This window comes from Solea senegalensis, linkage group LG14, assembly GCF_019176455.1.
Source record: "Solea senegalensis isolate Sse05_10M linkage group LG14, IFAPA_SoseM_1, whole genome shotgun sequence".
Taxonomy (NCBI): domain Eukaryota; kingdom Metazoa; phylum Chordata; class Actinopteri; order Pleuronectiformes; family Soleidae; genus Solea; species Solea senegalensis.
Genome location: NC_058034.1, coordinates 2,984,303 through 3,003,442, shown reverse-complemented (window position 1 = coordinate 3,003,442; position 19,140 = coordinate 2,984,303). Strand labels below are relative to the sequence as shown.

General features: G+C 41.1%; 1 protein-coding gene across 2 annotated transcripts in view; it reads right to left on the bottom strand.

The window, feature by feature from the left end:
• Positions 1-19,140, bottom strand: part of ralgps2 (Ral GEF with PH domain and SH3 binding motif 2) — a 72,698-nt gene that overhangs the window by 29,937 nt on the left and 23,621 nt on the right. For both annotated transcript variants that reach the window (XM_044043513.1, XM_044043514.1), the window contains exons 4-9: positions 18,614-18,721; positions 18,016-18,066; positions 9,187-9,270; positions 3,984-4,073; positions 3,790-3,882; positions 2,361-2,487 (exon numbers count right to left, since the gene is read on the bottom strand). In XM_044043513.1, the coding sequence (XP_043899448.1) occupies positions 2,361-2,487; positions 3,790-3,882; positions 3,984-4,073; positions 9,187-9,270; positions 18,016-18,066; positions 18,614-18,721 (553 nt within the window). The remainder of the gene's footprint in view (positions 1-2,360; positions 2,488-3,789; positions 3,883-3,983; positions 4,074-9,186; positions 9,271-18,015; positions 18,067-18,613; positions 18,722-19,140) is intronic.

The window sequence follows — 19,140 nt, the reverse complement described above, 5'->3', positions numbered from 1 at the left end:
ACAATAAAATGGGGGAGGTCATAGTGACCTAGACATTTCACCCCCAAAAAATCGAATCATCACCCATACTTGAGTCCATCTGTGCAAAATTTCAGGAAACACTCTCAGGGCATTCCTGAGATATCAGGGTCATAATTATGGAATGGGCTCACAAACAACCTAAAAAAAACACACACAAGCCCTCGGGCCACAGCTGCTGCAGAGGCAGGATCAATTAAATTGGGATTGTGAAAAATATTAACATGTCCCTGCTCAGTAATCCATGTTAGTCTATGAGTAAACTCTTAACAGCTCACACAGAAAGAAGAGAACACAGGGGGTGTAGTGGGACAGAGAGGTAAGAGGGACTGTTAGTATGCTTTAAACAAAACCAGGAGGCTGGTTGTTGTACTTGTTGTACGGACGCCCTCACGATGAACAGCTCGTCAAATGTTTCGAGTGCTTCTGGAAACTCCTCCCCGAACCATCTTTTCCACATCAGTTTGGGGAACTGTGTCAAACCATTTCTGTCTTTCATCTTACAAAGAAATCCAACTCTGGAGTCACACCCCGTTCCCACTGCAACCGGCCAGCTGGGTTTGGTTTCTATCGCCTGCTTTTATCACTTCACAATTTGTTGCAATTATGTGTACAGCTGATTGCAGCATGATGAAAACCTTCCAGGAGACACTGCGAAAGACTCTCAGCCAATATAACCATCGTTAATCTCATCACCCCGCACTGACACAGCAAGTGTGTGACCAACAAACAGTTGTGACCCAAATCACCTTTTATTGTTTTGTTTTGTTGTGTGTCAAGTCACAGTTAAGGTATAACAACTACTTGTCTTTCTCTGCTCATGCTACGTGGCAAGATTTACATAAAGTCAAAGGATAACGAGTCGGGAAAGAGTGAGAGAGAGAGAGAGAGAGTGTGTGTGTGTGTGTGTTTTGTCACAGTGGTGCCATACATTTCTGTGGGCTCTTTGTCCTTGCACGATTAGCTGCAGAACAGGAACATGTTCATTTATAAAGGCCGCTCCTGTGGTGAGCACAAACAGACGGTGGCTGTGTCTGCTGAGCCGAATTAACAGGTCAGAGGTCAGACACACATGTTCAACTGTGATACAAATGCATCACTGTGTAACAACCAAGAGCAGACATAAAGTTCTTTCTTTAGCTTTGTTATCACCCCCCCACTACGTTACCAATCGAGCAAATATACCATATTTATGGTTATTTTCTGTCTTTCTGTGTGCCCTTTAGCTGCGGGTTGAGATCTCGAAGCAATCGAGGTGAACGCATTCTGTCTTTGACTCCCTCGATCTCGGGAGAATCTGGTGGATTTATGAGAGATGGGAACGTCTGAAAACAAGAGAGTGGTGATTTCCATGCCGTGTGCCAACTTGGCTCAGTGCAGCTCTGAGAGCAGCCAGCTGGTCACACATCACACATCCACACTCATAATTGACAAGCTGAGAATGTAAGAAAACTCACACATACCCTTACTGAGATTTGGAATATATATATATATAAAAAAAAAAAGACTTGTCACACATCACTGATATGCTTAAATTCTCAGTGAGGACATACAGTAAAGCTGGCAATCGTGTGCCATTAGACAGCATTAGATTTGCGCTCCTCTCACGGTCCACCATTACGTCCAGACTCCCGTGACAGAGCACAGTGGGGATAATGGGTGGTTAAAAGTTTCTGTAACGACAAACAGACTTTGGAGCTTGCTGTGTTTGTTTTGCGAACGTCTAAGTTGGAGTCTCACAGCAGCAGCTATGATACAAGGCTGATGGTAACGGAAGAAAGTTGCAGCAGTGAAGAACATCAAAGTCAAAAAAAAGAACAAACAGTGCGGCAATAAAACCATGCATGAGTGTTTTCACTGCGCAACCCATAAAGGGATTCTTTTGTGATGTCATTCTTGTGAGCCAAAGAAAGAAAGGGGTGGATAAATATATGGAGAGGAAAAAGACATTTATTATTATTATTATTTTAGTTTTCCCTCCCTGATTCATGTGTTTGTCCCAAGTGAAAGAAAATGTTTCACAAAAGAACACAAAAACAAAAAGGCAGCATTGTCAGAGAAACAGAGCAGAATGGAAACACAAGAAGAACATTAGAGAAGAAATGTGACTGCCTGATGACAAAATCCATGAGATAATTATGTGAGGGGAAACCAAAAAGCACTTCTCCATGCCGGTTTTATTCGAGACACACACGCATACGCACTTTGTTTCTAAACCCTGACACCTGTCCTTAGATTAACATTTAAACAGCCCATTAAGACTGGAAGCAGACAGCCTAAAAAGATCAGTGCACGGTTCAAAGATCAAACCTCGAAGCACGAAGAGAATGTGTGTGTCTTACCTAGGTATGGAATACAGGACACCATGCTTTGGCTGCTAATGAAGTCTCTCAGACGTTTGTAGTTGTCTTCCTTGGACATCAAGTAGTCCAGTCGATCAAACGTTGCCTTGTCCTTCCGACTGAGTAACTATGAAGTTCAGAGAGAACAACAGAAGTTAGATACAAGTGCATTTTGTCTAAGAACCAGAAATAAAGAATTGAAAGACAGACAAAGAGACAAAAACAGTGCTTTATTTATTTATTTATTTATTTATTTATTTATTTAAATCGGAGCTAGCTGTTGGTAAAGCTGTTTGTTCTTGTGTGTCAGACTTCTGATATTTTAATACAAGTCCCGTATTTTAGTGTCAGCATTAAATGCAGTCATGTTGTTTAGTCATTGCAAATAAGTTAGAAAGCACACAGTGGGGAATAGCTTTCAGAAAGAAGGGCTGAACAATTTGGGTAAAATATTTGATTGTGATTTGATTTACGATACAAACTTTCATGTCAAGTTTCAGTTCAATATCTCCACTGTTTTTATCAACTTGAGGCATTAGCATTAACTACATCATACACAAGGATACAACAAAGAACTTTTCAAATTAAGCGCATTATTTGAAACTGTGATTTCCATTTGAAAACTAATACCTGTTAACCTAAAAGGGAGCACATTTCTAATCCCCTTAATGAAGATATTCATCTTAATAAACAGTAAATATGAAACACACTTAGTTTGCATGCTTGCAATGTAATGGCTTGCAGCAGCAACAGATGCTTAATTGCAGACTAGTTTACCGTGTGACCACGTCGGCACAGTACAATCAAACAGAGACAAGTGAGAGTGAGAACACACTCCAGATCAGTGGGTAGCAGAGAAATCGCCCAAGAGCTGCTTTCGAACTGCCAATAAAAACAAGAGGGAGAAAGTGATAGGACTACTGTTCAGTACCTAACCCCGAGATACTAATGACAGCTGCGAAGATGAAGAGTGTGTATTCTTTCCAACAATACTATTCACAGACACATGGTCAAAACAATCTGGTTTTGTTTTTTGTGGAGCAGATTCTAAGAAACTTCCATTATTACATCAGAGCATCATTATTTGATCCTCATCTTCAACAGAAACACTGACGTAGACGCTCTGTTGCTCACACTTTCCTAAAAATGAATACTGACAAAATATGTGTATGAAAAACACATCGTTCACCTTTCAGTCAAACTGTATGTGGGCTTAAGGAATTTCACTAGGGGGCAAATGATAATATTATACAGGACATTCCATCTTAAAAAGTGGACTCTGAATGTTACAAATAAATCTTCCTTTTTAGCATATGTAATTGAATTTCTAGTTTTTATTAACCTATATTTCCAGTGTTTTGGTCCACATCTGTTTGACATCCCTGTTTATTCACATCACTGGCTTTCAAAGTAAGATAAATATACTCACCGCCCATGTTTTGGTGAGCCTGAAGATCGGAGCGCTTTGTAAAGCGGACACCACAGCCATAACCGCATGGAGGTTGTTCATGTCACACAGTTTCTGGAAGTTCAAAGTGTACGGAGCACACAAGTTGAGTTCACACTGCAGGCCTTCATAAGAACATGAATAACAATGTCACATTGTGCGTAAACTTTGCATACCTTGGCAGTGCGAATGTACAGACTCAGCACCTCCGCTCTGATCTTCAACGTCTGTGCGTGGAGGATTTCTCTAACCACCCAAAAACTCGTCTGAAAAAAACCACACGCATACACAAAGAGATTAAGGCACCGAGCAACACTCCCACAACAGAGGAATCATACACCCAAACAGACATTAACTGACGTCACCTGCAACCAGGCACCTGCTCGACAACACCAGCTGTCAATCACACCGGCTTTCACGCTAATGTGCCATATTTAATCCTCATCTTCCACTAAATGAGAACAAAACTGACACCATGTCTGGTGAAGAGTTGAAAGTAGTGATTGATACATTTACTCCCAAGGAAAATGTTGACTGACATAATAAATCAAGTGACGACTAGAGGTTCATTTTACTAGACTCACATGTAAACGGAGCTCGTTTTGAAACTAGCGGAGTCGCCCCCCCCCCCTTTTGTCTGACTGCTACTTGGCTTCCATTTTCCAAAAAGGAAGACAACGTTCATTATTAGATACAGTCTTTGAGAGGGACTACTGATGACACACTTACAGGTCTGCACACAGTCATAACATCTGTGGGGCAAAACTACTATTATGTGGAGAAGGAGAGCACTGGGCAGACTGCAAACAGAACTGCAGAGAAATAAAAAAAACAAGAGCCGTGCAGGACAATTCAACCATTTCCAACTGATTACACAATAGACACACACCATAACTCCCAAAATGTCAACTGAGAAAAAGGGAGGAAGCTTTGTATACATGTGTGTTCAGAGTACTTGGCCCGATCAGGAGCGGTGTTAGAGATTTGACTCTGGGGAGATTGTTGGTTAGCCAAAGTTCTGATTACACATACACACACACACACACACACTGACAAGTCAGTGCATCAATCAGTGTTTAAGCTCTGGGGAGCGAGGGAATGGAAAGAGGAAAAAAGGGAGGAGAATAAGAAGAGAGGAGGTAATGGGAGGGAAGTTAGCGTCAATGCCACAGGGCTCAGAGCCCACTGCTAGCTGTCTGCACATTGTGTTCTCAGTGATTCCCACAGAATCAAGTACCAATTATGGTATTAGCTGCTTTATTATCATCAAAAATCAACCTTCGACAGGTTAGTGACGTTAGTTCATTTCATATGTGTGATTGGAAAGATCAGCGAGACAACCAAGACATACACTGAAGTCCAGAGACTGTATTTGACTACGCAAATGTGCACAGAAATTCTTTTGCCAGCTTTTTTGGTTCTATCTTGAGCGATAGGATGACATGCAGACGGCGCACGGTGTGCACACCCAATCCATCTTCAATGCATCCTTAGATCCTTGAATGTTTAAGTCCCCCCATTTAAAGGTGGTTCGAGGACGCATGTGGCCACATTCTTGAGCACACATGACAGCAGTCTGGCTCAGGACACGTAAGAACCCGCCTCCGCAACTGATTCCCTGCAGTTTTACAGTAAATTGAAAGTGTTTTACAGTAATCAGCATCTATGTTCATTTATTTAAACCAACACCACAAAATGAAAGCAGAAGAATGCAGGATTTTTACCATAAATTAACAGCTTCGGGGTCTCCACTCCACTGTTTGTTAGCAGAAAACCAGCATTGCAAGATCAGGGTCATCAGAATCGGGAGTCCTTGAAAAGTCTCGGGTCTCACGAGAAACACAAATTGCTTTACAACACTATACACACCCCCTAGCCAGGAAGCAGGTGTAAGATAAAGGCAGCGATAGCATAATTTTAGGTGTTCTTCATGGTGGAAGCGACAAAAAAGAAGCCGAGAAAAACATTGTCGGAGGAAGCAAGGAAGCGGAAACGACAAATGTAAACACCGGACCGGCTATTTTGGAATTGTGAGACTTAAAAACACAGAAGCTCGCAAAACTAATGCCGACCGACATGGTCATGGCTCCTCCTCTTGTGTTCGCCGGCTCTGTTGAAAACAAATGCACGTGGCCAGAAGAGGGGAAGGTAGGGAGGGAGTGTTAGCGGGGAGTTTTTACGACGGTGAGGATAAAGCAGTAAATGGATGGATGTTGGCGTCATAAATTGTTTTTTCTTAAAAAGCAACCAGACTTGCAAAGTTCCACTTTAACACTGTTATCTTCTCTCCAATAGATAAAACATCTTTCATGTTACAGCAGCATGAGTAGTGGTTTGATTCACTCATCACCTCCCAACTCTCTCTCCCTTTTATTGGTGCAGACACACAATGACACATAAATACTGTCAGACCCTTTGAAAAATGTAATTTTGTTGTGGAGAACAAAGTTTAATAAAGTGTGAATGCTCAGGCTTAACGCTGTCAGTATGTGATTTAATCATAATCTGTTCACACGGCAAACTTTGGAAAATTTCTTCAAGTCATCCAGAGGTAATGACTGGACACAGTGACTATGCACACACTGTGGGTCAAAGAGATGGAGAGGGACAGTAATGAGACAAGCAGAGACGGTTCTTTCTCGGCAAAGACGCCATCACTGTGACAAGATCTGTCCACAGACAGACACATGCACAGAAACAGCTATGCTGGCTTCAAAATGAGTGGAATTAATGTTGATTAAAATAAACAATTGTTCAGATAAGACAGGCCGACTGACCCTCAGCTGTCAGACAACTGGGTTGTTTGAGGAAAAAAAATGGAGACACTGGGGAGTCCAGAGATAAATTCACTCACTCACTCCCTCCCTCTCTGACTTATATACACATGATGTGCATATCACGCTAATTTCAATCTATTAGGGTTGTGTTTTGCCAGAAAACAGCCATGTGTGTTTAATATTTCACATGAAGAGGTCTAAAGAGAAGATGAGGGAGTGATGAAAATGGACAGAAGATACACAGATGGTAAAATCTTATTTCCATTGGCTTCAAATTTAATTTGCATCCCTTTCTTTGAGACGGTGACCTCAATGTAAAAACATGAAAATCTGGGAGCGCTACCAGAAGGGAGGTTCACATTCCACCAGAGCAGTTTAAATAGATTTAAAAAATGTGCTTATCCAGATAAGGCAAAATGGACACTGGATAATGTTTTATGTAAGATTTTCCTTCTTTCCATTTTTATGTGTTCTTATTAATCTTTCGTGTCTCGGTTTCATAATATTGTACTATTTATTATTATTTGTTAGCAGCATAACTCAAAAAGTAAAGGACAGATATTTTATTATATTTTTGTCCATGAAGACTACTTTAAAAAGAATTTTAAAGTAGGATTTAAAAAAACCAAAAGCATGTACTATCACCTCAAATAGGTCTATGTTACCGTGCAGTTTGGTTAAAAATCTTAATAATAATCCATAATAACACTGTGAGAAACCAAGTGGCCTTACTGGAGTGCTTTCTCTAGTTACCAATAATGTGGTTTTCGGTAACTTTATGACCTTGTTCATTTTTTATAAGCACATTTGTATATTTTCTCTTTTTAAAAGGTTGTAGTATGAGTAAAGAGCCCAAGATAAATGTCCTACACCGTGGGACAGTAAAGTTCATATTTAATCATGAAATCTACCTTCCACCCCGAGTGTGCAGTGGACTGGAGTTTCCATTGACTGTAAAGTGTGATTTCGCTCTGGGAGCAAAAACATGCAGCAGCTTCACATTCACTTTCCTCAGTGTTTTAAAGTGATATACGAGGTCAGTCTGGACAAAATTCACTACACCACAGGGGGGTTCATCACAGAATATGTGTCTGCATCTGCCTGGGCCTACGAACCTGTGCAAGGATATCATTATTAATGATGACAATTATCTAAAAAGGTGTACATCAGTGTTAACTCGGGGAGCGTATGGGGATATGGAGACTGTGCAGAGTCTGTATGAATGCCACATCATTTCCTGACCTGTGTATGGCTTCAAGAACGGAGCTGAGAGTCCCCAGAGATTCAATTATCATAAATAAATGGAAGCAGACAGCTCCAATTACAAGCTTATAGTTGGGTATCAACCAATGTTATGGCCTGAGATCAAGAAAAGATGTGGTTGGATCAAAGATCTGCCCAAAGACAGGGACAATAGCTGGCTGGCAGACATGAAGTATTGGCTAGTCAAAGGTCATACATGAAAACCAACAGATATTTTTAGAAACACTGGTCCATTACTGGAGTAAATTGATGGTGCTGCTTTTCCCAGAGTCTTAAGATTTGTAGACTTAGGTTAGGTTAATTGTAGACTCTAAATTAACTGTAGGTGTGGATGAGTTTGAATGGTTGTCTGTTGTATGTTGGCCCTGGTGGTGTCCCCTTCCTCTGGCCCAGTGTCCACTCCATGTTAGGTTCTCCATGTCAAAACGACAGCGGAATTCTAATTCTTATTATTCTGGATAAAATATGTGCAGTTTAATTCGTTTGCAAGTTGCATATTTGTTCGGCGATCAATACAAAGCGTCTTTGATGTTGTCTCTTTGCTGCCTGCTGTGGCAAGTGATCTGCTGCTTAACTTGATGCATCGCCATCAAAACTGGAGACTGAATGAAGAGGACATATTGCTTCAGCTCATGCCGTGGAGCTCTCTGGGACTCTCAGTTGAACCAATCCAAGTACTAAATTCCAAGAAAGCTCATTTTCCTTGGCTCTAAGTGGCTAAAAAAAAAAGTGTGTAGCTACTAGCTAACATCTTGAATCAGTGTTTGGGATTTGCTACACATGAAGCAGTTTCCACAGCGACACATTCTGGTTAGACTGGCTCATATTTATACTGGAGGGCAGTAAAGTGGAATTTAAAAAACCTGGAAAAAAGACTGGAGGGGGATTAAAGGGCAATGCTACCCCTTACATCATAACCCACAACTTCCTGTTGATGATTTGACAGGGAACCAAGGGAGTGTGTCGTGCGCACTCCTGCAAACACTTGGAAATGTTCTACACATGCTGCAAAAAACCTCAGCCAAAATCCAGCCGGTGTAAAATAGCGTGCCTTTCTTCACGCCTGTTTTACTTGGGTACCATGTATGAGGTATATGACTAGCAAAGGAGATGTGGAGGGAATTAAAACAACCTCCTCTGGGGTAGCTACAGTGATGATTTGGTACTTGGAGGATGAAGGAAGGGGGTACAATAGAAAGAGGTGCCGTAATCTTTCCGATCTTTCATGGCCAAGACTCATAAATCTTTAACACCGCATGTTCAAAACGTTCTTTACGGACTTTCCTTTTGGATAAGAACTGAGGGAAATACTGAGGTGCAAACTGTATATGTGTCTCACCTGGTTGAACCTGCGAGTGAAGGCCACGACGTTTGGAGCAGAGCTGTGTTTCTCCTTCTTGTTCCAGCCGCAACTTGACAGCTCCTAAAACACACAAATAAACAAGGGAAATTAAACATTGTGCACAGGTACATAAAACCACTGTGTATCATCAGTATTTCACTGAATGTATTTAACAGTCTCTTGTCAGAGGTCACTCAGTGGGAAGTGGAGAAGAGAGACAGTGCAGGACATGACAGCAGAGAAAAGCAGATGAGGAGGAAAAGGAAGAGAGGCCGGGGACGGTATTCAGTCAAAGACTCAGTCACAGTGATGAATGAGTGGAAAAACAAACAGGTAAAGCAATCCAGGAACATGTACTGCCTCTATTCAACGCTAACTGTCTCAATACCATTTCCTGTGCACAGTTTTGTGGCAATAAACGACTAAAATCTCACATTTTAAACCAACAGTATGTCAAGAACCATAACATATGTTTAGAACATTAAGTTATCGTTAAAATAAATATAATGTATTATTTTAAAATGATCAAATCAATTTCCCATTTCACCACATTTAGTAGCAGCAGCTGGGGAGCGCAGCAGAGCTGATGGTGATCTCACTACACTTCAGTGTAAGAACACCAGTGACTCTGGAGCTTTATCAACACTGAAAACTCCAACAATACAGATAGTCACTTTGTACTAGACTGGGCCACTGTCCTCAGTGATGAGGCGAAGACAGGAGACCACACATATACTACAAGGGGAACCCAGACCTCCTTTGGCCCCACGGACTATTCAGAGGCCAGGGACACTGACGCAACAATCGGAAAAATGTTGCGCAAGCTCTCCTCCTCCTAATCCCTGCCAGGCCCAGCCGACAGACTTGGGCTACAATATGAACAGCTGAATCGGGCTGCAGCTCCTCGACATGATCCTCCCTGTGAGACAGTCTGGAAGCAACGACCTCCACCAGGCCACTCACAACTTTGGAACCAATCAGGACGTCTACTTTCAAAGATAAGTCAAGCTCATTCACCGGTGAGTCTGAGTCGTTGGAGACAGCCAGCAGGGATAAAAATGTAACCTCCATCAAATGCAGATGTTAAAAACAGACGCTCAGGCGTGGGCGAGGTGAAGACTCTGGGCTTATATTGCTCGAGTCAGGTTCGGACGATTGTAGCTGGACCAGGATTCAAGCACCGACAGGGAATCAATTTGTTAAATCACGTGTGCCTGCCTCTGCTATGTTAGGTGCTATCATCCAGGTGAATGTAGTAGTAATGTGATTCCAGTTTGCATTATCTGAGTGTGTTTTAGATATCTTGATTTAGTAGAATTTCAGTAGGACTAACATGTTAACATGTATTTCCATGTTAACATCCGGGTTTTAACACGGCATATTCAAGATTCAAAGTGAACACACAATAACGTCATCAGGCAGCACATAAAAAAGGACAATATAATAAAATTAAATAGAATAATAATCTGATATATGCAGTGTAATAGAAAAAAGTGAAACTTAACGTGCACAATTACAGTACAGGTCAGGTGCAGTTTATGAATGTACATAAAAGGTAATCTATCAAAAAACAGAAGTTAGAAAACAGACATTCAGTCCTGAGACTAGGCATGTATTGCCTGAATCAGGATGAGGATAACAGGAGAGGGGAAAAAGGGATACAGTGGATAGAAGACGAAGACATTGAGACCATGAAAGACAACTGTTGAAGATCCAACAGCATCTTCCCACAAGGTTTACAAGCCAGTCGGTGTTTAAGCGTGTCATACTTTGTCACACGATGTATCTAAACCAGTGTGTGGGAGACTCGAGCTCATCTCACCAATGAGACATCAGTGTTTATTTAAAAATCTGTCCTTCTTTAAAAAATAAGCACTGCCTTCCGTCCTTCCTGTCTGCATATGTGTGTGTGTGTGTGTGTGTGTGTGTGTTTGTTATCATGTCAATCATCATTTTCTCCAACTTTCACACACGTATGGTGATGATTCTGAAACAAAAACTTTCCATAGTGGCTGAGAGACGGATGAGTTTGCGGGTTTCACAGCCCGGATGACCACCTGACCACCCAGGTAGGCAGTTCACCCAAGAAGACACACACAGACACACACACACAGAGAAGCGCCGCTATGCCTCCCTTACACAAAAAGACCACATCATTTCAACAACTGTCACTACCACTTCAACACCAAGACCACCTAGGTCTGCCTTCTAATCTAACATCCATCTACAGTAATTTATTCTACAGTCTGTGCTGAGCTGTTGAGTCATAAGCAGCACTACACAACAAAACAGCATGAAACTGATCCTCGGCCTCTTCAGAAATTGTTTAATTCATTTAAGTTGTGATACTTTATAGTCTCGTTTCACATTTAGACATTAAAAGCTTAAAAAAGGCTTAATGTTTTAAGTCTCACAACAGTTTAGACTTTCGAGGCCGACTCTGACAAGGCAGCGATGGTAAAAAAGAAAGGAGTTTTACATGTTGCAGTAATGATGAAATGAAAGGAGAGAAAAAAAAAAAGCTCCACCAAACCACAGACAGTCTGTCATTTCCACACTCTGTTCTGGCTGAGCAGCCTTTTCATTTAAGCAGTCCTGTGAGTCTCTTACAGGCCGACTCCATCTACACATATGGTTAGCATGAGGAAAACTAACGTCAACTCTGGTTACAACAGCGGTCGGATACTTATAGCCCAATATCGAGCACCTAAACACTTCCAAAATAAAACTTTAAATTATCACTAAATATTTCACATTTAAACCCATGTGTAGACCAAACTATGGTTCACAAATACATCGTATGAAGTATTATATAAACAGAGGTGCATGCTGAACTATACAAGGCAGAGCCACAAATTACAATGACCTCATGTGAGATTTCCCCCATGCAATTCCTTTGGTTTTTGTCGTCGCTGTAAACAGAAAAGTCAATAACTGTTGAGGTCGTAGAGAACATTGAAGAGAGCACTGGCAAAGACAGGAGAGACTGAAAAAGATGAACATGATGGAAAAAAGGAGGGATATGAGGAGGTGAGGAAGTGGGACTGAAATAAGAAGTTTGTCGAGTGTGTCAAGTTGTATTGGGAAGGCCTGAAGCAGAGGAAAACTTAGAAAACACATAGAAAACTTGTTCTCTTTTGTTTTGGGCAAATGGAAAAGAACAAGTAAACACAAGAGAAACTGATAACTGAGAGGAAATAAGAAAAAACAACCTGCACCGTTGTCTCAGTCACACATCTACTAATATAGATCCTGCAGAGACGTTCGTGCAACAAGAGACAGGGTCCGTACTTTTCAGTGCACACCATGGGAATGATTACTTTTCCAGGAGCTGCAATATTTCAGTACATGCTCTCCATATGATTCTAATGTTGGTACAGGCCATCTGTCATGGCTACCTAATCCAGACTTGGCATTGTTTTTACAGCAAGACCGCATTGTGCATAGGAATAATTACATACACAAATAGTGTATTGTACACTTTGAAGGTAATATTTTCTCCGCATTTCACTATAACAAATGTGCATGGATCAGTGTGCCGACAGGCTGTGGGGCAAAAGGTAAATGTCACAGCAGTAATGAAACACTATGCATGTCAACTGCCACGTTGAGAAAGATTTTAGAAATATTATTCAATCCCCACACAAGGAAACAACATGTGTACAGAGGTGCAAGCGTTACTTGCCTCCATTCCCTTCGCAACTCACATGAGACTTCCAGTCTGGTCAGAGGAGTTCTCCTCTGGGGGCTCAGACATGAGGGACAGACATACTTCTCTGAAGAACGTAAAAAGCAACCCGATATCTATTCCCTGAGAGCTGAGGCGAAACTTGCCAGGCAAATCCACTAAATTACTTACTTGGCTGTCGTCCTGAGCGTGCGTTAAAGACAAATGCAACCCGCTTCCCGCTTCATGTCCCTTTACATCACTAAGTCTCCCTTTGCTTTTCAGCCTCTATTTCATAAACATGCAGCTGTAGATCATCAACAGCGTGTCTGATTATGGAATTAGAAATGGCTCACAGCGGCTGGAACGAAATATCCCGGGTCTTTTATTTCATCACAGTTCCTATACCCCTTTTCACTTGGACATTAGTTCTCGTCTGCTCAGAACCAGTGACTGTAACAAATCATGCAGAATCACTGCATCATAAATTTACACTAGACAACAAGATTTAGCGACAGATCGCTTGCATCCTTTTCCCTCCCTCCCTCCCTCCCACTCTCTGTATGATCCATCTTGTCATTTTAATAGCATTTAACTTTACAAACCAACCGCCAAGAGACACATCGGGGATTCAGCTATGGGCTGTGGATTGCTCTGCAACTATGGATTACTTTACCTTAGAAATAACTTCAGCTGTTGCCATGATTTTCACCATTTTTCCTCCCTTCAAAGAACAAGAAAATCGAGCATTGCGCTGACGACAGTCGGTTACGTGAATGGGGTAAACAACGCTCCGCTGCTGATGACAGTCTATTACGTGAATGAAGTAAACACCAGTCCTCGTGCATGGCAGGGTCTTATGAGCTGTCACTTATGTTCTATTAAAACCACGTGTGTTTAGATTCGATGTTTGTCTCAAGTCTGCTGTGTCAGAGTTTCAAACTTCCAGCTTTAATATTTTAAATCTGTCGACCCCTTGAGGCCTTTCAAATGTTGGTTAAAATACCGGACCTCTCCAGTCATTACTTTCCCCCAATTTGTACTGTACATATCCCACAGTAAGAGAAAAGAGCTTAGTGAGAGTGAGCCATACTTCCTGGCCAGACGTAACACCATCTTTTCACACCGTTTTAAGTGTCTCCATCCATGGTCCTCATGTGAATTATTTATTGCCACTGTGACAGACGGTTATCATTTCTTCCTCATCCCAAGTTTTTCCAGCTGGACCTTTCAGGCTCTGCTCCATAGCAGCATTGGAAAATTCAAGTTAATGAGATCCTCTGTCCCAGTCAATCCTTGTTTGATTAAAATTTGTGTGTCTATGTATCATTGACCCATGTATGAAAGAACTGTACAACACATCACAAGCATGGACATGGTGTACTCTTTTTTCCCCCCCCCACACAATTGCCCACATTCACATTCGTATGATATGAAAACATTATTCTAAAGTAGTCATGGTAATAATGGGAATTACAGCTGCTTTGGAAGAACAGTAAAATCAGAGCAGAACATTGAAGTCATGCAGAGGACGACATTCGCAGTGTATAGTTTTTTAAGTCTCCAGATACAGTGCAAGTTAGGTTAAGCTGATGTATCTTCACTGTAAGTCTGCAGTAAAACAAGTTTAAATCACTAAGACATGAGAATAAAACCACTTGAAAGTAACCAATTGGGAAAAAATTGTCTAATTTGTGGCAACGGAACAAATAAGATTCTACATGAATCATAATGACCAATGAAAGGTTGACTTTTTCACTGCCTTTTTCCCCACTCTGGCCACATCCACACTGCCCCATTTTCATTTCGAAACACATCAACTCTGCTATGCACTTGATGCCAATCCAAAAATGCCAAAACTTGAATAAAGATCCAACGAATCCGTTTTGAAATGGATTTGAAAAATGTAGCTGGTCATCTGAACATAGCCAGAGACCTCGGAGAACAGTTACCTGCACATTCACTTCCTGATTTATTCAGACATGCCCTGGCTACGCCTGCTATGCAAACAACTGCAAATTAGAAGATTTGTTAACTGTTTTCATTTTTAATTTTACATTTCCTTTTATTGCGGCATGCAAATTGAATTTAGTACTAAAATGGGCTCAATGTCAGGAAAAACACCAATGCACAGCTAACCCAAGAATGAGATTTGATATTTTTTGTATTCAGTGAACAGCATGAAACAGAAGGTATGAACCAGCACACACACCTGATTTTACCATCAAGTGTCTGCAGGACTGAGAGCAGTGGAAACTCAAGCGGAGTTCAGTTCAGTGACAGCAAGAAAAGCCCCAACTAATGCCTTCTGTTCCTGCCAAGAGGCTGCTGGTCACTCTATGTTCTGTGCACTCGCTTCCTCTAACCCCAGACTGCAGCGTTCACCTCCTCGTCAGCTCTTCCCCTCAATCAAACCAGTGAGAGAACAAAAGTCTTTCCCAAACCCCGCCCCCCATCCCCATGTTTTTCACTTTCCCTTGCATCGCTGATCTCTCCACATGGAAACAAGTGAAACCACATCCCTGACCACCTGACATGTAACTCTTCACCCACAACTATTATTTTCCAAATTGCTAGATTAGGGACTTAACTACAGGGCCACATTTTCTTTAGGCTTGTAAATCCCACTTACTTAGTCAGTCAGTTGAATCAGACTAAACACAGGACGGAAGTATTTATGAAAAACCTTTGGTAGACCCTGTGTAATCTTTGGCTTGGTGGAATTAAGACCACGGGGATAGGGTCCAGACTTCAGTGACTTCTTTCTGAGTCAAGAAACAGCAAAACTACAAAGACAACTGAGGAACAAGTCTCAAAATAACTGAGGGCCCAAGGCCAGTCCCTGACTCCCCAGTCTGCTTATAAAAAGTCCATTTTAACAACCGGATGGACGTGGGATCCCAATAGGTCACTGATAGAGTGTGTAACCGGTCAGTCAGAATTCAAAGTAAATGTGCAATCCTATGGTTATTTGTGAGGCTGTTTTTGAGAAAAATTTAAAAAAATGGAAATCCTGACTCACGTGTCTTTTGTCCTCCAGCAGGGAGCTCCATTGTTTTTATGTCTGTTTTGTATTTGTAATTTGCTACTAAGACTATGTTCACATTCAAAATATTGTGCAATTATTACAGCTCATACATGAAGGTATAAGCTTCTTGCATCTGAGCTTTCATGTGAACACAACTGCCCTCTGAAACAGCTGCATGGAATCAGATATGACCACCGGTTGGATAATATATCTGATCTAGGACCACATAATGAAGTGACACAAATCCGATTTAAAAAAACAAAACAAACCTGAACAGATGTTGGAATTTCTTTGTTTACACAGCACTAAAAAATTATCTGATAAAAAAAACCCAAAAAACACTAGATTTTAATCACTTCAGCCTGGTAATCTGAATGAACCTAATGTTAGATCAACAAAATAAAAAGCAGGCTGCTTACAAATGACCTATAATGCTATAATGGTTTCAAATGTCAGTCTTCTGCTGCTCACTGGTCTCCGTGCCTGTATTAAACCAACAAAAACTCAAATCTACTTTTACTGGAAGTGATTGAATGTTGAGGCAGGCGGTATTTTCTTGCAGAGTGGAGACGAAATCAATCAGGAGACATGAGTCATAGTATTTTGTTTTGTTTAAACAACGTGGACAGCAAGCTAAACAGGAAATGTGGCTTCCATGAATCACGTTTAACTTGAGAGGATCGCGTTAATTCTACAGGTCGTGTTTGATTAAAAGCTCCTCTCCTTGTCAAACATGTGTGCCTCTTTATTCCAAGGTGCAAATTAGTGAGAAAGATTAATTGCAATAATAAAAATAATGACAGCAAAGTAATGTATTGTACTCTGTGTCTGTGTACATATCCATGTCTTTCAGTGTAACTAAGGGAATTATTGAAATATCTTATTACAACAAGCTTCCCAATACAAAATTGATTATTTTCCATTTTGGCTGCACAGTCAGCGTAAACATTGAAGAGGCCAGTTCATTAATTTTACAGTGGACACAGTGTAGACACTTTAATCAGAGAGTGATTAATCAAGAATCAAACCTCCATAGATAAAATCTGATTCTGTGAGAAGCGCCGCTTCAGTTCTCAGGATTTTCCATTACTCAGACACAACAAACTATTTACAAGGCTCAGAAAGGTCACCATGACATTGTTCTTTCAATTAAAACAAACTGTCTGGGACTGACATCATGCCAGGAGAGTCCGTGTGGTGCAGGCTGAGATCAGCCAAGTGTTGCACATGTGCGATCAGGGCAGTGGCCAAGTCAAAATACAGGTTACCAATGACTGCTGTCACAGAGGACAAAAAACAGGTAAATAATGAATATTTACCAACTCTCTGGCCCCATTCAGACCTAGTTTTAAAACCCATCCCCATGTTTTTTTATTCACTTGTTCACATACATGAGCACAAATGAATGTAGTCTGTCCTACGGCAGGATCAGAGACCGCTTCCTCAGTCGTTGTCCTCTGATTATCTATAGTTTCTTCTTGATTGTCACAAGACTTCTTTTACCAATCGTTAGAATTGTATTTCAAGGTACAGGAGTGCGAGTAGCGCATTGATTTTATCGCTCTCCCTGTGTCTCACACACACACACAAATGCACTGACAACAGACCCATCTGTAGAGCTAGACTCATTAAAAACACTAACAGACACAATGTGTGATTGTGTATTTGATTAAAGGGCAGGAGGCGTTTCCGACACACACTTTGATGCCAGGTGTGAACTATCCGTCAACTATAAACATGCGATCGGGTCACTGGGGACGGATGTTAATGGGGCCTCAATGAGGCAACAAAAACAAGGGGAAGAATTCCGGGTAAGGGAGTAGAAGTTCTGCAAAACTGAGATATGTGGCTCTGCAAGGGATTTCTGATTACAGCTGCGGCTGAGGTACAAAACTGCATAGTGATTGTGCAAGAAGAAGAAGAAAGACAGTGACAGTGGAGATAAGACAGCAGATTAATTGGGTAATATCTTAAATATTCATACACTCAGCAATACCTTAAAAACAGTAACTGGCTCATCCATGGAAATCGATGGCTTATTTTAATGTAATGTGATGTACATCTTATTTTGTAGGCTCATTTATTTTCCTAATGTTTCAGTTTTGAAAATTAGAATTTGATCGCCGCTCACCTCTGGCTGGATGGCTTTGAACACAGGAGCATCCATGAGGGTAATCTGGCCCTGAAAGAGATGAAACACACAATTGTTAGACTGTTTTTTAAAAAAGAAAATGTACCGGACAAACCAGAAATAGTCCAATATGAGGCCAACAATATCACAGTTCTCAATTTAAAAGTACTGCCTTTGCTAGAGGAGTTATATAATTGCACACAAGAGACAGTGTGCAGCCTTTTATGGTCAGCACATCTGAACACAACGTTGATGAGTAAGGAAAGGTGTTGTTGAGGTAAGACAGAGAGGATAAAGGGTGCCCTCTTGTGGTTGAAAAGGGTAAGTTATGAGATAAACATCTTCCAGCATTAAAGCTGGATTCTAGACATGAAGAGAAAACTGATTTATTTCAAACATTATGGAAAACATTCAGAAACATCATGTTCATCACAATCAAATGAGTCTCATTCAATATCGATGGGATTCCTGCACAGAAATCTATCAGTCCCTGCTTGGCTCTACCAAACATTATCATTATCCCCCCTCAAAATGTATATGCAAATGAAGCAGACAAGAACAGGCTCTTGCATGCATAACACACGTAAAATATTCTTACAGCATATTCTTCAGGAGTGACCTTCAGCACATCGAACACGACGGCATCAAAACTCTTCTTCAGCTCTGATGAACCCTTGTCACTGAGAGATTCTGAGCTGCTGCTCTTCTGAGGGAGGACACAAACACACACACCAATGTGATAATGCAACATATTGTTTAACAGGCCTATGGTTTTCAGGGGAAGGACAAAAGCGTACGTACAGTAGGGAGTAATATGAAGAGAAGATTTGACACAACATCCATTCTACAACATAAATGATATGGACAAAAGTATTCGGACGCCTGAACATTACACCAAAATGTACTGTAAGGACATATTCAAATATATTTACAGGACATTAATATGGAGTTGGTCCCCCTAACAGCTTCTATGTTTCATTCCATAGAGCATTCATGAGGTCAGGCACTGATGGTGGACAAGAAGACCACAATCTCTGAGCCAGTTCATCCCAAAGGATGAGGTTGAGGTCAGGACTCTGTCAGGTTCTTCCACATCAAACTTGTCAAACCATGTCTTTTTATAGT